This window comes from Tenrec ecaudatus, chromosome 15 (genome assembly GCF_050624435.1).
Source record: "Tenrec ecaudatus isolate mTenEca1 chromosome 15, mTenEca1.hap1, whole genome shotgun sequence".
NCBI classification, from domain to species: domain Eukaryota; kingdom Metazoa; phylum Chordata; class Mammalia; order Afrosoricida; family Tenrecidae; genus Tenrec; species Tenrec ecaudatus.
The window spans coordinates 8,009,532-8,025,692 of NC_134544.1; the positions used below are offsets into that span (position 1 = coordinate 8,009,532).

Here is a 16,161-nt window from a genome sequence, read left to right on the forward strand (position 1 = left end):
ACCCACATGGAAGAAGCACACCAGCCAGTGCGATCACGAGGTGCCAAAGGGACCAGGTATAAGGCATCATGCAAAAAAAAAAAAAAAGAATATGTGTATGTGTGTGTGTGTGTATATATATATAACCATATTGAATGAAGGGGGAAGTGCAGAGTGGAGACCCAAGGCCCATTTGTCGGCCACTGGAGATCCCCTCATAGAGGGGTTTAGAAGAGGAGATGGGTCAGTCAGGGTGTGAGGTAGTACCGATGAAGAACACAGCTTTCCCCCAGATCCTGGATGCTTCTTCCCCCCAACTACCATGATCCGAATTCTACCTTGCAGGGCTGGATAGGGCAGAGGTTGTACACTGGTGCATATGGGGGCTGGAGGCACAGGGAATCCAGGGTGGATGATACCTTCAGGACCAAGGGTGTGAGGGGCGATGCTGGGAGAGTGGAGGGTGAGTGGGTTGGAAAGGGGGAACTGATTACAGTGATCCACATGTGACCTCCACCCTGGGAGAGGGATGGCAGAGAAGGGGGTGAAGGGAGACTCCGGATAAAACAAGATATGACAAAATAATGATGTATAAATCACAAAGGGCACATGAGGGAGAGGGGAGCGGGGAGGGAGGGGAAAAAAAAAAGAGGACCTGATGCAAAGGGCTTAAGTGGAGAGCAAATGCTTTGAGAATGATTGGGGCGGGGAATGTATGGATGTGCTTTATACAATTGATGTATGTATATGTATGGATTGTGATAAGAGTTGTATGAGTCCCTAATAAAATGTAAAAAAAGAAAAGGGAAAAAAAAGAAAGAAAAGAAAATGATTAGGGCAAAGAATGTACAGATGTGCTTTATACAATTGATGTATGTATATGTATGGACTGTGATAAGAGTTGTATGAGCCCCTAATAAAACGTTTAAAAAGAAAAAAAAAGAATTATAAAACTCTGAAGTGGGTGAAGGGAGAAGTCGGACAGTGTTAAGATGGGACAAAATAATAATAATTTATAAATTAGCAAGGGTTCATGAGGGAGGGGATGGTGGGGAGGGGGGAAAATGAGGTGGGAAAAGGCTCAAGTAGAAAGCAAATGTTTTGAGAATGAGGGAAACCAATGTACAAATGTGCTTGACACAAATGTGCTTGATGGATGGATTGTGATAAGTGGCACGAGCCCCCAATAAAATGATATTTTAAAAAAGCAAAAAAAAAAAAAAAAAGATCCTTAAGTCCAAGTACCGTTCCACCACGACTGATGATCATTTGGAAGTGTGCTTGAGGCTGGCTGCCAGCAGCTACTATACGGACTATGCATCCCTGGCGGCTTATTCCATTCAGTGCAGGTCATCAGAGTAAACTCAGGTGATGATAAAAAATGTAATACATAGTTAATTGTGTGGGGTTGTACAATATGGACTCAGGTGGTTATGCAAGGTACATACACATTGTACCTATAAAGGATTCTCAGTGCATTTATGAATAAATGTAATAAATACGTAAAATAAATAAAATGCTTTGCATTTTTGTAGTTGGTAGATAATTTTGACTGGATCATTTTATAAGGAGCTCGCATGCTGAAAAAGTGTGATCCCCCCTGGCATATAGTATAGCATAGGGGAGGGCAATTAAACAAAAATTCTTTTTGTTGATGTTTTTATCAGAATGATCCATCAGATAAATAGTTGTAAAAAAGTGAGCTAGTATTCGGAGACTTATAAAGGAAACAGCAGCTCCTGGGCCTACCACTAACTAGAGCCCAGTGGGACCCCAAAAGACTGCTGTCAGCTGCCTGCCCGCCTCCTTGTTTACACAGAGACTTGCTCGCTGGTGGTCCTCTGAGCCTTGCCTTCTTCCTTGCAGTTCAGATCATGGGATGTTCACCCCTAAAGCTGCTGCTGCTCTGGGCACCCCCATCCCCAACCCCGTTGTAGTTACAGCCTAAGCTTGCCTTCACCTGTCTTCAGTGCCCATGTTATTCTGACCATTTCATTTGATTATCCTCAGGACCTTCATTTGGAAATTCATGACTTGTGGTATTAGCAAGGTTTCATGGAGAGGGGCTTGTATGTGAGGGAGAAGGGAGATTGCGTGTGTGTGTAAAATCCGTAAAGGCATAATAGAAATTTGAAACTATATTTCTTAAAAAATTATTTCAGAATATATTCTACAAATCTCTTTTTAGAAAACTGTTGAAATAGGAAAAACAGTACAAATTTTTTACCATGTAATGTCATCTGCTGCTAGGGGCTCACCTAATTGAGTAAGAAATGCCATGATTGTCCCCTCCCCACTGCCCCTCCTGGCAGCTGACTGGGAAGAAGGAGGGGGCCTGGCTTTTCCCTCTTGGTGACACATTGGTTATGTCAGCGATGACAGCAAGATGGCAGTATTGACATTTCCTTTCCTTTCAGGCTGCGTTTATTCTTCAGAATCTGCTCATGATTCCAATGCCGAGTGAAATCACGAAGGATTACACGTGGCAGGTGGGTGTCTCTCCAACCTTATCCACTTGGTAGGTATTTGGGGTTAACCGATAATGTGTGAGCATATGCATGTTTTATTACCAGGGAAACTTTACACAAGGCAACAGGATCTCTTCAAAGAGATGGCCAGTGTTTTCTTATGCGGGATCAAAATTTGAAAGTCTTCTCCCCACCTTCCAGCATCACTTAAAGCGGACTTGGCTTTGAGTTGTGTTAAGTTGTAGAACCGCTTCCAGGGCCTTTGGAGTGTGTAGTGTTGGGGTGGTGAGTGGTCAGTGCACGTAAGCTGTAGTTGGAGAAGTGTTGGCTCCGAGGACTACGTTGTTGGCCTGGCGTCCCTCAGCTGCTCTCTCTGCTCAGCTTCTTTCCCAGCTCGCTCCAGCCTGGCTCCTTCTCCCTGTGTCACTGTGTTGCTGCTTTCATCATTGTAGACACATTGTTTGTAGGGCGACTGCCATGGTTCCCTGATCCTCCTGAGTGTGACCCAGCATACCGTGTGTGGTAACAACCCATCTCCTACCCCTTCCCCCACCCCACTCTGGCCTACAGTTCTCTTTTATGTTATTCTCTGGAATGTTGTACTTTTGAATAGCAAGCATTTTCTTCTATAAATTATGGGTGATATAATGGATTCTTAATATAAAATTTTAAAAAGAAATTTAGCATTATAGAAAAGTTGCAGAAGCAACACAGCAGTTTTCTTACACTTTCCAGATTCCTGACTTTACCATTTTCCATAGTTCCTTTAGCTCTGTCAGAAGTTGTTTTGTTTCCTGAAGCCTAGAGAGGTATAGGCAGAGTGGTCCTTTCCCTCCAAGTGCCTAAGTGTGAAGTTCTTAACAACAAGAATGTTCTCTTAAATAGCCACAGTAGTACTGACCCAAATCTAAATCATGGAATTATTCAAATTTTACCCTTTGTCCCACTAATGTTCTTTATTGCAAATAGCTAATGTACTCATTTATCTAGGATCTATTTCAGCAATACTTAGTGCTGATGCTTACTGGCCATTCTATCCCCTTGTCTAGGTCTGTCTGCGGTTTCTGTGGGACTTGCTTCAGGTCATACAACTTCACAGAGTGGAGTTGTACCACCCCACCCCTGGGAGGATATATCACCTTAGGGGTCCTCGATGTATGCCTAGAGCAGGCTTTTCCTGGTTGAGTTGAAAAGGGCCCCGATTCCTTTTTAGTGGAGACTGGGGCTTAGAAATCAAAATCCGGGTTTTCCATGTGCTCACTGAACCTGGGCTGAAGGCACCTGTCTGGTTTCTCAGTGGATAGAGCAAGGCCACTGATTCCTGTGTCTGTCTTGGTGTGCATTTTAGACAGGTGCAGTGCATACCATTTTCATGTCTAATACAATGATGACATTTACTCTTCATGGAGAATCACTCTGACGATGGATTGTTTTCAGGGATGCGGTAACATTTTCACTATCTTCTTAATTGACATAATTGTTCAGTGTTTGTAATGTCACTAGTATCTATTTGTCCCCTGGTCACATTGTAGCACTTTAAATTGGTTATAAATCAATTGTTTTCTTGGAAAGTTTTATTCTTGAGTCTGCTTCCTCAGTGCGATTTCTACATCTGGTGCCTTCTCAATCACAGCTACTGGGTAGACCAGCAGTAGGAAACTAGGACTGGAATGTGTGGTCTAAAATTAATGTTCTACTTTATTGCATTCTTGAGAACAATGTTTCCAAAGTAATTGGTGCTTCCTATGACATAATGAATTTGTTTTCCTCGCAGATTTGTTTTTAATGGTACCTGGTGATTGTGCACAGAGTTCTTCACTCGTGTGCTGCCCTGGCAGGTCTCCCTGGCATTTCTGAGCATTGCTGGCAGCCCAGCATGGCCCGAGGGCAAGGCTGCTTAGCAGGCAGACATCTCCAGACGCAGCAATTAGACTGCTGATTTCCCTGTGCCAGAAGACAATCTCCTCAATTACTGATGGCCATGAAGTGGCGCACAGCACATGCACCCGCATGGACGACTCCACTGTCTGGACTCGTGCCGTTAGTCCTCGCTGCAAAGCTTGAGCTGGACCACCTTTCATGCAGATGATGGCTTGCGCTCCACTGCTGTTCCCTATAGCGTGTGGGTCAGTAAGGGGGTGTCGTGTCTCATGGTGGGGCCGGCCCTACGTTTCTCCCTGTGCATTGGCTGCTCTGAGCAGGAATGTTGTCCTAGGAGCTTGGTGGGCCAGGATGTGGTCTATTTCTCTCTCTCTCTCTCCAAAAAAAACAAAACAAAACAAAACAAAACACTGTGAATGAGTTAATGCTTTAGGGGAAATTATTTGTTTCAAGTAATAAACACTTAAAACGGACAAGATTAAACAAAAGACTCACTGTTATGGAGTCAATTCTGACTCATAGTGGTCTTGTGGGCACGGCAGAACTGCCCCCGGGGGGTTATGAGACTATACACCAGTGGTTCTCAACCTTCCTAATGCCAAACCCTTTATTACAGTTCTTCATATTGTGGTGACGTCCCCAACCATACAATTATTTTAGTTTCTACTTCATAACTGTAATTTTGCTACTGTTATGGATTGGGAGACCCTTGTGAAAGGGTCGTTTGACCCTCAAAGGAGTCATGACACACAGGTTGAGAACCGCTGCTATACACCTTTGTGAGAGTAGAAAGCCTATTCTTTCTCCTGTGGCGCCTGGTAGGTTAGAACTGCTGACCTTGAGGTTAGTAACCCAACTGTGACTCCCATCAGGCCTCTGGAAGTAAGTAAAGGTGCTTAAAAGCGAAAAGGAAATCGTTAGGCTATTGCTCACCCTGTCCATTATCAGGAATGGTGTTTCCTTTTGCTGATTCTAACTCCTCGGGCTGCGGTTGCCGTGCTCTGAGGACCTTGGAGCAATGGGCTTGTTCGAGTCCTGTATTGATACATTAGGATTAGCCCATTTATAGTGTCCTGCTGATGTTGTTCTCCCACGGTGTGTGTCTCCACTGCCCCACTCTGCAGCTTCTGGTTCTAGTTCCCTCTCTTCCTAGCTCTTAGGACCCGTCCCGCCCTCACCCCAGGTGGCCCCGTATGAAGGGCATGTGATGTGGTTGTGCTGGCCCTGCTTTCTCCGCCTCCCCGGCCACAGCTAACCCTGGCCCCGCCCCTGGCATGGTTGCATTTGCACTCGAGCTGGCATCACCTCACAGTGTGTGGGCATGCTTTCTCTTTTAGAAGGACCAACTTTGTTTTTAGGATCCTGTCCTCCTTCTTGAATCTGATCGTTTACATTGGAGCCTTTTTACTTGTACATCTGAATAGTTCGCGTTGTCACTCAGAGTGATTTCTGCTTCTTTTAGGTCATTCTTCATCCGCACACGTTGACATTTTCATGTGTATCTGTTTTAGTCTGTGTTGCTGTGTGATGCTACACGTTGACGAGCAGAGATTTCTTTTCTTGTAAAGTTCAAATCAGGGTCGCAGCATTTTGATTCTCTCCTTGTTGGTGCCTCTGGTGGCGATGGTCCCTACTTGGCACCTGTCTTCTCGGTGCCTTGTGTGTCCACACCACCCGTGTGGGGTGTCAGTATATAGTCTGGTCTCTATAATTCAGAAGTAAGTAGGTCTAGGAACCACCTACACAGGTGTGGCTCATTAGCATAACAAAAGAAAGCCCTGTTTACAAACATCATAGCCATAGGCACCAGGGCCAGAGATTCAGCGCAGGTTTATTTTGGGGGTTGGGTGGGGTGGGAGGTGAGCACAGGGGAACCCTAATAGTTCCCTTTACTGATTTTTCAGTGTTCAATCACAACCAGTTACACATGTAGACACACATGTCTACATATGTGAAGGCTAATATGTTACACATTGAGATACAGAGAAGTGTTTATTCTGTTGCTTTATAAAATAGATCAATTTTATATGTATCTCTGCACTTTGTACTCTGTTGTCCCCAATAATACTACTGTAAGTCTACTGGCTTAGTCAATTTTTAAAAATGAAAACCACAACTGTACAGTATCCCATGACATGATGATAATTTATTCAAGCCCTGTTTGGATAGGTTCGTGGATTTTCATAGTGAGCAGCCTCTATAGTCGATGCAATGTCTGTTTATTTCTCTCTCTCTCTCTCTGAAATGAAGCATTCATGTCTGTGCATTGGTTTTCTAGGAATAGAGTGTGTACTGCTCTGCATGTTAGGATTGCTTGCCACCCCACCGAGTCCTGGGAGTGTAGTGAGGTATGCATCGGCCTGCTAACTACACGGTCAGCGGTCTGAAACTCCCAGGTCAGCCGCTCCCCGAGGGAAAGATAGGGTTTTCTGCTCCCCTACAGAGTTAGCCTCAGAAACCCACAGGGGCAGTTCTACCTTGTCCTGCAGGGTTGCCATGAGTCTATTGATTTGATGGCAGTGAGCTTGTTTGCCCCCCCCCCCCCAAAAAAAAAACAAACAACCTGGATAGTTCATATTTCTATCAGCAGTTAGTTGTGATTTCTTTTTATTAAGGTTATCTTGACTATCTCCATCAGACTTAGCTTGACTTCAGGCATATTATCCTTATTGCTAGCACCACAGCACTGGTTGTCATGAGCTGGTTTTGAGCCAGCACGGAGTCTGGTCTCCAGAAGCCTCTGGAGGGTTAAAGGAACAGAAGGGATGGGACCCAGGTTATTGACCGAGCAGGTCACTGTCTGATCTGCAGAGTGGACTGTGAGGGACACAGAGAAATGGGAACTAGCTGGGGGTCTTGGCAAGATGGCTTAGGGTGGAGCCTGGTATTCAAGGCAGAGAGTGAGTGGGTGAAGAGCAACTGTGGGGGGTTTCCAACAGTGATGGAAGATGGACCCGAGATACCATGGGATTTTTGAACATACTTTTCTTACTGGCGCTTCCGTGAGTTTTGTGGCATCGCTTCCTGTCTTTGTTTTCTTTGTGTTTTTACGCACACATATTCCCCTGGGTGTAATTGAATGGAGAACAGAGTGACAGTTCATGTTGATGAGCCATTTTAGTTTATGTGGCTGATTGATAGACACAAAATTAGTTTTGAAAATAATTACTTGGACCCCAACATTTTATACTTTGTTGTAGTTTGGAAAACACTGCTTTGACTGTAGTTGGCAGCTCAAGAGTAGGATTGGTGCAAGCGGTGGCTCCTCAGAGAAACATTTTAAACTATGAGAGAGTGTGAAAGAGGAGAAGAGACCAGCTTCCTACCTCCAGGGGGGTTTAGGCAGCAAACACTGAGAGTTGAAACTAGTTTGCCAGGGCCCAGCTCCTGGCCACTGTGGCAAGGCAGAGGCAAGTGCCCAGCGTGAGGTGGTGACCAGGACTTGGGGCTTCTGGGATTTGCTGGCCACCATGTGGGGGACTGTGCAGAGACATCATGTTAGCAGTCGGGGTCCACGTCTCTCTGGCTCCCTTTTCTCCTACAGGGCCCCTGTGTGCATGACGAGGACTCGGGCCTGTCCCTCGTGGGGAAGCCTGCCCTTCAGGCCCTGGTGCAGCACTGCCATTTCTATGAGCACTTGAGTCAGCTGGTGCAGCGCTGCTTCCCTGGACGGTACGCCTTTGAGCTGAGCTGCTCTGCTGCGGGCGGAATTTCAGACGGCAGTGACTCCAACGGTATGAACTGGGGATGTCTGTTGGGGTTTTTGCACAATGTGACTTTTGTCGTGGTTTAAAACGTTTGAGGTCAAGGACTGTTGGGGGCAGAAATGGAAAGCATTCAGACAAAGCCTTCATCCCCGGTCCTGTTGCTCAGCTCGGCATTGTGGCGGTTTTGTCCAGTTTCCCTCCTACGTTTTTCTCTGCAGTTCTTATTTCTTTCACATAATTGTGCCTGTATCTCATGTACATTTTAAACTCCTTTTTATTGTGAATTGGGTGAAGGTTTATAGAGCTAATTAGTTTCTAGCCAACATCTTACACACATTTTGCTCAATATCATTGATTTCAATTCCCATAATGTAATACAAAACAAAGTCAAAGAATAATGGAATTTAACCGACAAACTCTCTGAAACCCCCTTGTTAGATAGGCTTTTTTTTTTTTCCCACCTGAATGGCTTCCGGGCCAGTAGCCAATATGAAGCTTCTTACCCCTTGCAACTTCATTGTGAAACTCCCCCAAACCTAGACTTTTTAGGGGAGTCACAGCACGGCTGTGTCAAAATCGGAGCAGCCTAGGCATCAGCACCACGCTCTGTAGACCTCACTGAGGTTTCCTCCTGTTGTTGGAACCAACGGGATGGCCACAGGCCTGACTTTGGTTGTACGAAGAGGAGGTCTCCTTCAGCCATCACATTCTCCTGGCCTCCTGAGTCTAGATTGTCTCCTGGTCTCTCTGTTGCACAGTGTGAGTTGGCATTGTGAATAGAGTCAGCTGGTCCCTGGCTGACTGTGTTTGGTGTGAGTGTGTCGGTGGCTGCGCATGGTCAGGCTCAGGACCTGCCCAGCGTCTCTCCGTGCAGCTACCCCTTGAGGAGGCCCAGGCTGGCTGCGGGACCCCTGTCTGCAGTGTGGACTCTGCATGTTTGGGCAATGGGGTTGCCAGCCACAGTCACTGCAAAGTTGACCTCCCAGCTTTGCGTCCTTCATTTAACACCTCTTGATGGCTTGTGCCTCCATCAGCTACTCTGTTGGTTGGCGGAGAGGATTGTTCTAATTCTTCATTTCCTCTGCATGGATTGGTTTTCCACAAAAGGACCTTTCCTTTCCTGCTTCCTTCCTTCCATTGCCTGTTTAGTTATTCATTCCTATTGGTGTGGACCCGGGGATCCCTCTTCTGCTTATTAGGTGAGCGTTCCTATTTCTCACTTTCTCTCCGGCCTACATTGACTGCACAGCGTTGGATCACAAGCCTAGAGATCAGCAGTCTCTTTGTCATCCTCCTGACTCTCAAAGGGAGGCCCTCGTGTCCTTATACATCACCATTACGTAAGGAAAGTGCCCATAGTCATCAGGCTGGTTGTGACTCAGCGATCCCCTGGGGTGGAGCAGTACGAGCTGCCCCCTAGGGTTTCTAGGTCTGCACATGAACAATCTTTTCATACATGCATGCTCATTAAGTACTAACCTTGTGAGACAAGCTTCACCTGTGAGCTAAGTAAGGCTAATAAAAATTAGGCAAGCCTTTTCTCTTAGTTCTTGATGGATTTGATTCAGTGAGTCTTTTTTTTCTATCAGCTGTTCAGAAGAGTATCCTCGTTAACAATTTTCTTATTACCCCAGGTTTAGATGACTCCTTCAAGTTCTGGAGGACTCCCTCTACGGTCTCCAGTCAAGACCAAGATCCAAGTTCTCTCTCCACCTCGGAAACAATGGTACTTGCTAAGAGTGCCTGATCTGCAGTCTGCGGGTCCAGATGGGGGAGAGGGAGGGCTGGCTGTGAAATGCAAGGCCGGGTGATGGGAGGTGTCTACATAAGAGGTCTTGTTTAGTCTCTGCATCATCCATGCAGGTCCATCCTAAAGTCACCTTTCAGAGCTGGTATCTGAACTAGTGCCGGCCTCACTCCACTACAGCTACACCTGTTGTCCCGAACGTCTCTTCGTAGATGAGAGATTTCCATCTCCCTTCCGTCTTCTTTAGACAGAAGTGTGATACAAACAATACTAGGTGTTTATCAGCAGTAGTCATAATCAAAGAGAACGGAGCTCAGATGATGAGAAAGCTCGACCCTGCCCCTTTCTTGGAGGGGAGCCCCGTTTTAGAGCAAGTCACCCCACTGAAGTGACTCGCATGGTGGGTCTGCCGTCTGCCCTGAGCTTCATGAATGGAAACACCTAGAATGTATGCCTGCCTGCCTCTCTTTCATGTTTTGCATTCACTGATAAGTTGCTTTGTTTTCAAAAAAGTATGAGATGTTTAAGTATTTTTTTAATGACCTGATTCAATCATTTTACAAGCATACAAAATCATGTATTCTCAACTGGAAAATACTACATTTCATTTTAGAATTTTGGGAATAATTACTGTGTTGTAGGCTCTATTAGGGAGGCAATGGCTTGACAGCCCCGCTTCCCAGAGGGAAGATAGAGAATAATATGCGAATAATAAATAATCATACAGGCATAAGATTTACCTCCTGCAGTTTCTCACGAGCTGTTCGAGTTGCTGAAGTGCCATTTTCTAAAGTTTTAAGAATAGTTTCTTTCTTTTTTTTGAACATAAAACAGATTGGGTTTAGTGCAAAATGACCTTTATTTGGACAAGTGAGATAATTATTCCAGTTCTAGCAAATGCCATGCTTTCCTTTTTAGGCTAGAGATAGTGCATATCTTTCTCCAATCAAGAGAAGCAATAATTTTAAGTACCAAAATGAGTTGTCGTACCTGAAGATTTAGTTCCCCGAAGGGCAGCATCAATACCTACTTAGTAAATCTTTGCGGGCTGCCCTGTTTGTATAAAAGGTGATAGGCTCGCCTAGAAACCCTGGTGCATTCTTTAGTTATCTCTGCATAGTAAGGGCTCAACAAACAGGAATCTGTTACTGCTCTGTGCTCCATGGGAGAAAGACGAGGCCCCCTGCCCTGACATGGTGCCGAGCTGTGGGGACCCTAGGGCAGTTCTCTGGTGCTTGGTAGGCTTCCTAGGGGTCAGTTGACTGGATGGCTGTGGGTTAGCTTGAAAAATGCCATGTGTTTTCCTAACCTCAAGACTTTGCACTTTTCATTATAATACTCTGAAGGTTGAAATTCTTCAGTTAATGTTTTACGTCCTCATTTCTTCTATTTGCTTTAGTTACTCACGTTCAAGGGCACAGTTGAGTCCCTTGTGAAATTTGGTCTTTTCTTCTCCAGTCTCTGCAGTGATCTTTGCTCGCTTCGTGGAAGAGGCCCTAGATGTCCTCACACAGCTCACTGGACTTCGTTGTTAGTGGTCAGTGTAGTGAATGTGCTAGTGAAGGGGTTTCGGAATTCAGATGCAATAGACCCAAGGTCTTGTTTGACTACGTGGACTTGTTTTGCTTTTCTTAAGCTTTGCCTAACATGTGTATGAGCAATTGGTCATCTGTTTCATAGTCAGCTCTGGACCTTGTTTTGCCTGATGATAGTGAGCTTCCCATTGTTTCGCTTCATGACGGTGGCTGCCCTGGGCCTGTGTATTCTACGTGCTGAAGTCCACGTGTATAGTTCCACGTATGTTGTTGAAAAGTTATATTTGGGATGATAAAGTTTGAGAGGAAGAAGACAGGCTTTTCCTGAGTTTCCTTAGAAATCTCACCCAGGACCACCTTGAAATATTTAAGGTAACATTAACTCGGATTCTCAGTGAGCAGTGTCAGAGAAGAACTTGCATGCCCACAGATATTATTGCGAGAAAGCTTCATGGGTGTTAAATGAATCATCATTCTTAAGAGATTCTTGGAATAATTCTAGAAATGCCAATCCCAAATGCCAAACTGGCAGCCAGGAGTCAATTACAACTCCTAGGGACGCTATAGGACAGAGTAGAGTTGCTCCACAGGATTGATTTCCAGGGCTGCAGTCTCCAGGGAAGCAGACGACACATCTTGATCTCAAAGAGCAGTTGGAGGGAGGGTTGGAACTGCTGACCTTTGGTTTAGCAGCCTGATGCTTCACGCACTGCACCACTGGGGAGCGCGGAGGCAGAGGGATCTTTGTTAATGTCAACAATAGCGCTTTCTGACTCATATGCCAGTGGGAAAAGTCTTCAGTAAAAATATTTCAGCATCATTATCATTTTCACAGGCAAAAACCCCATGGCGTTTGAGGCAGGAGCCAGGTATGTGTCTTGGCTGTGATCTCAGGCTTGGTGTCAGGAGTCTGCCCCCTCTCCATCCTCCACAGGCGTGTGAGCACTTTCTTGATATCTGTTCACAGGACCCATTTTCCATTCAGAGTTCCATAACCACTTGTAGACAGCTCTGCTTTTTAACAAAGACGCAATTGTGGGTCATTGAACATGCTTAATCTGTATGTGTCTATGAGTGCTGTTCATTTGGACACATCTATCCAGGTTCAAGGCCTTGTCTTGCTCCTTGTTAACCTCACACTGCCCATTCTGCTCGAAGAGGTGAGAGAGGACCAGCCCTCATGACATTAAAAGGGGTTTTAAATTGCATTCCTCCTGATTTCTCTCAGTTTACTTTCTCTTTACCACTGTGTCCTGCAAGTGCAAATAGCCTTAATTTTGCTTTCATTCACTGCTGCCGGTGACCGACCTGAGTGCCATGCTGTGTACACATCAGTCCTTCGAAGATGCTCTCGCTCTGAGCGTGGAGGGCATCTGGGTATGGGAGGCATGTGCTCCCTGAGAAACAGAGTCCCCTGTCCACCCCAGGTGGGGTCTCTCTCACATGGGGCTGGCGGGTGGGGTGTCATCTTTGCACCCATGGGTGACCTTGGTTCACCAGCAGCAGAACGTCTATGCCGTGCTTTAACAAGTAAGTACTATACCCTGAAATGCACTGCTACCAGTGCTGTTTTGTGTGTGTGTCTCCAGTTTTTTCTGGTATGGGTTAAGGTATAGAAAATGCTTTCAACGCTTCTGTCATTTGATAGGCACTGTTCAAGGTTTTGTGCACCCCTGGCAACATTTTACGAAGACAAACCTTTTACCCTCAGTTAAGAAATGCAGACCACCCAAGGAACACTGTGACTCTCACTCCAATAACATTGCCCAGCCTTGCCTCTTTGGGGTAGTAAGCTGGAACTGGCTCCTAAACGGACTGCCAGTCAAAAGATTTTTGCTTTTGAGTTTCTGATTTATGTGAATGATAACAGCCTCTATCCGGAAAGTAGGAAAAGGCATTCACAGATGTATTAGCTCTCTGGAGATGTTGAAGCCGAGTGATGAGACTTCAATTCGCAGACTGAGCACGTGTTATCAGGAGGGTCTGCGGTATGGGAGCAGGGTAGGGAAAGAGAGAGGCCAGCCTGACACGTCGCTGTAGCAATGGGCCCACCCAGTGAGGAGGGCGCAGGGCCGGGAGCTGTTTTGATCTGAGCCACTATGCGTAAAACCAACTGGATGGCACCTGGCAACAGTGACGATGTGGTTTTCTTGGAAACCGTCGAACACAGGATGTTCTTGGTAAATGCCGCTTAGGTTCCATTTTCACCGTGGCGACAGGGACGTTTGAGTGACTCCCTGTCCTGTGTCATAGGTGGCGCCTTCAGCGGGCAGTGCCGAGTTCAGGTCTCTGGTATCACCAGCAGCGCTGGCCCTGGAAGCGGCTGCAGAGCACTTCGTGGTCCCAGGTATGCTTCTTGGAGCTCCCTGCCCCCCAAAGCAGAAGGGACACGTCGCCACAGACAGAACCGGGCGCAAGCTGTTCAGACGGGTGCAGTTGCTATGAAATAAGTCACAGCTCAAGGTCCCAATCAGTACTTAGAAACTCACCCAGTCAGATTCTCTTGGCTGATACATGGGGCTTATACCCCACCTCCACCTGGCTGCTCCTAAATGAAGCTCAGAGGCCAGTGAGTGAATTTGGAGCCATAGGCATTGGTGGATGGTTAACTCCTCCTCCGGAAACAGTGAAGACAGAAGGTGGAGCGAGCTCTGCCAATCAGTGGGGCTCTGTTAACAGCAAACCAGTGAGTGGAGCAGCTCTTTCCTGTGTTTTACCAGGAACAGGCCTATCGATTAGAGGATACCCCCACATCCGGGCTCCTTTCCTGACTGATCTCTGTACTGCAGTCATACAAAGGAAGGGTCGTGATTATAAAAGAGCATCATTAAGGGCCAAAGATGCATTCATTCCACCTGTGGCTCATCTATGAGCCGGGAAAGAAGGGTGGAGGCGAAGGTGGTTGTGGATCCCAAGTGGTGGTGTGTGATGATTTGTGCCTCATATATGTGGAGGGTTTTCTTTTAAACCTGAGTTTTCTTGAACTAAGAAATGAGGAGGGAAGGTCTTCTGGAAAGGGTGGAGGCAGACTTGATCACCCACCATCCCTGGTCTTCATTTCTAAAACCCAAACATCCCCGAGAGGAGATGTTTTCTCACAAAATGCTTGGGAGCAGAACCTGCCAAGGTCTCGATCCTCCTGGCCTCACAGCCTGGCTAGTGCCAGGCCGTCCTGCTGCCCTCCTCACCGGAGATAAGGGTGCGGAGCAACCCAGGTCCCTGCTCCAAGTGGAGATGTGCCCACTGGGTGGTGAGTCATGTGTGGTCTCTGTCCCTGACAATCCCTTTAAAATCCCAAGGTGCCTTAAATTCTGAAACACTCTTGGCCCCTAGGGTTTCAGAGAGAGGATTGTGAACCCCTATAAATAACCCTCTCTCTCTCTTTTTTAATCATTGTATTAGGGGCTCCTACAAGTCTTATCACAATCCATACATACATCAATTGTGTCAAGCACATTTGTACATATGTTGCCATCTTCATTCTCAAAACACCAGCTTTCTACTTGAGCTCTTAGTATCAGCTCCTCATTTTTCCCCTTCCCTTCCCCTTCCCCCATGAACCCTTGATAATTTATAAATTGTTTTTATTTTGTCATATCTTACACCATCCGATGTCTCCCCTCACCCACTTCCCTGCTGTCTGTTCCCCCAGGGATGAGGTTATATGTAGACCTTGTAATCTCTTCCCCCTTTCTCCCTCACCTTCCCTCCACCGTCCCAATATTGCGACTCTCACCACTGGTCCTGAGGGGTTCATCTGTCCTGGGTTCCCTGTGTTCCCAGTTACTATCTGTGCCAGTGTACATCCTACGGTCCAGCTGGATATGTAAGGTAGAAGTGGGATCATGATAGTGGGGGGGGGCATTCGAGAACTAGAGGAAAATTGTATATATCATCGTTTCTACACTGTACCCTGACTGGCTCATCTCTTCCCTGCGGCCTTTCTGCCAGGGGATATCCAATTTCCCACAGATGAGCCCTGGGTCCCCATTCCGTACTCCCCCACATTCACAATGCTATGATTTTTTTTTCTTTTGGTCTTTGATGCCTGATAGCTGATCCCTTCGATGCCTTGTGATCTCACAGGCTGATGTGCTTCTTCCATGTGGGCTTTGTTGTTTCTCAGTTAGATGACCCCTTGTTTATCTTCCAGCCTATAGGACCCCAGATTCTTTATCTTTTGACAGCTGGGCACCATTAGCTTTCTTCACCGCATTTGCTTATGCACCCTTTCTGAATGCCACTCTCACCCAGGACAGATGTGCATGCACACAGACAGACAAACAGACAGCCGAGCTAAGGAACAGGCGTGGAGACCACTGGCTGAAGTGTCTAGACGAGTAGAACAGCTTGGTATATTCCCAGCCATCTCTGTCTCTCCCCAGCATGTTGAGGAACGCCCCTCTGGTGCTGAGACCTTGTGAACAAGCGTCTGTCTATGAGGCAGAGGACACGGTCCTGAGCTTATCCTTCTTTCCAATAGGTCAGCACGAAGCGACATGGCCGAGGCCGCCACATGATGCCTCCTTCTCGGCTCTTCTGCCCAAACCTCAAGTCTGGGTCACGCCCTCTCTCCTCTCGGCTATGTGCAGCCTCTTGGGCAACCTTGTGGCCATCGCTCCAGGGGACACTACAGAGGCCCTCCGACAGACCCAGCTGCTTGGGCGGCTCTGTGGGTGAGAAGCTGGTGTGGGCAGCGGGAGGGACACTGGCGAATGCAGGCACGTTCCCCACTCTATGGCAACCCTGAGGGTGCTGGATGCTGCAAGCAGAGAACCCCTAGGAGGAGCCAGGTGTGGCTTTGTCCTATTGCTCCAGGTTGTTTGCCTGCAGAGTAAGATACC

General features: G+C 46.7%; 1 protein-coding gene across 1 annotated transcript in view; it reads left to right on the forward strand.

Annotated features, from left to right (window-relative positions):
• Window positions 1–16,161, forward strand: part of RTTN (rotatin) — a 96,860-nt gene that overhangs the window by 59,713 nt on the left and 20,986 nt on the right. The window contains exons 32-36 of the mRNA XM_075532648.1: window positions 2,397–2,468; window positions 7,873–8,062; window positions 9,670–9,761; window positions 13,571–13,664; window positions 15,801–15,993. Of these exons, the coding sequence (XP_075388763.1) occupies window positions 2,397–2,468; window positions 7,873–8,062; window positions 9,670–9,761; window positions 13,571–13,664; window positions 15,801–15,993 (641 nt within the window). The remainder of the gene's footprint in view (window positions 1–2,396; window positions 2,469–7,872; window positions 8,063–9,669; window positions 9,762–13,570; window positions 13,665–15,800; window positions 15,994–16,161) is intronic.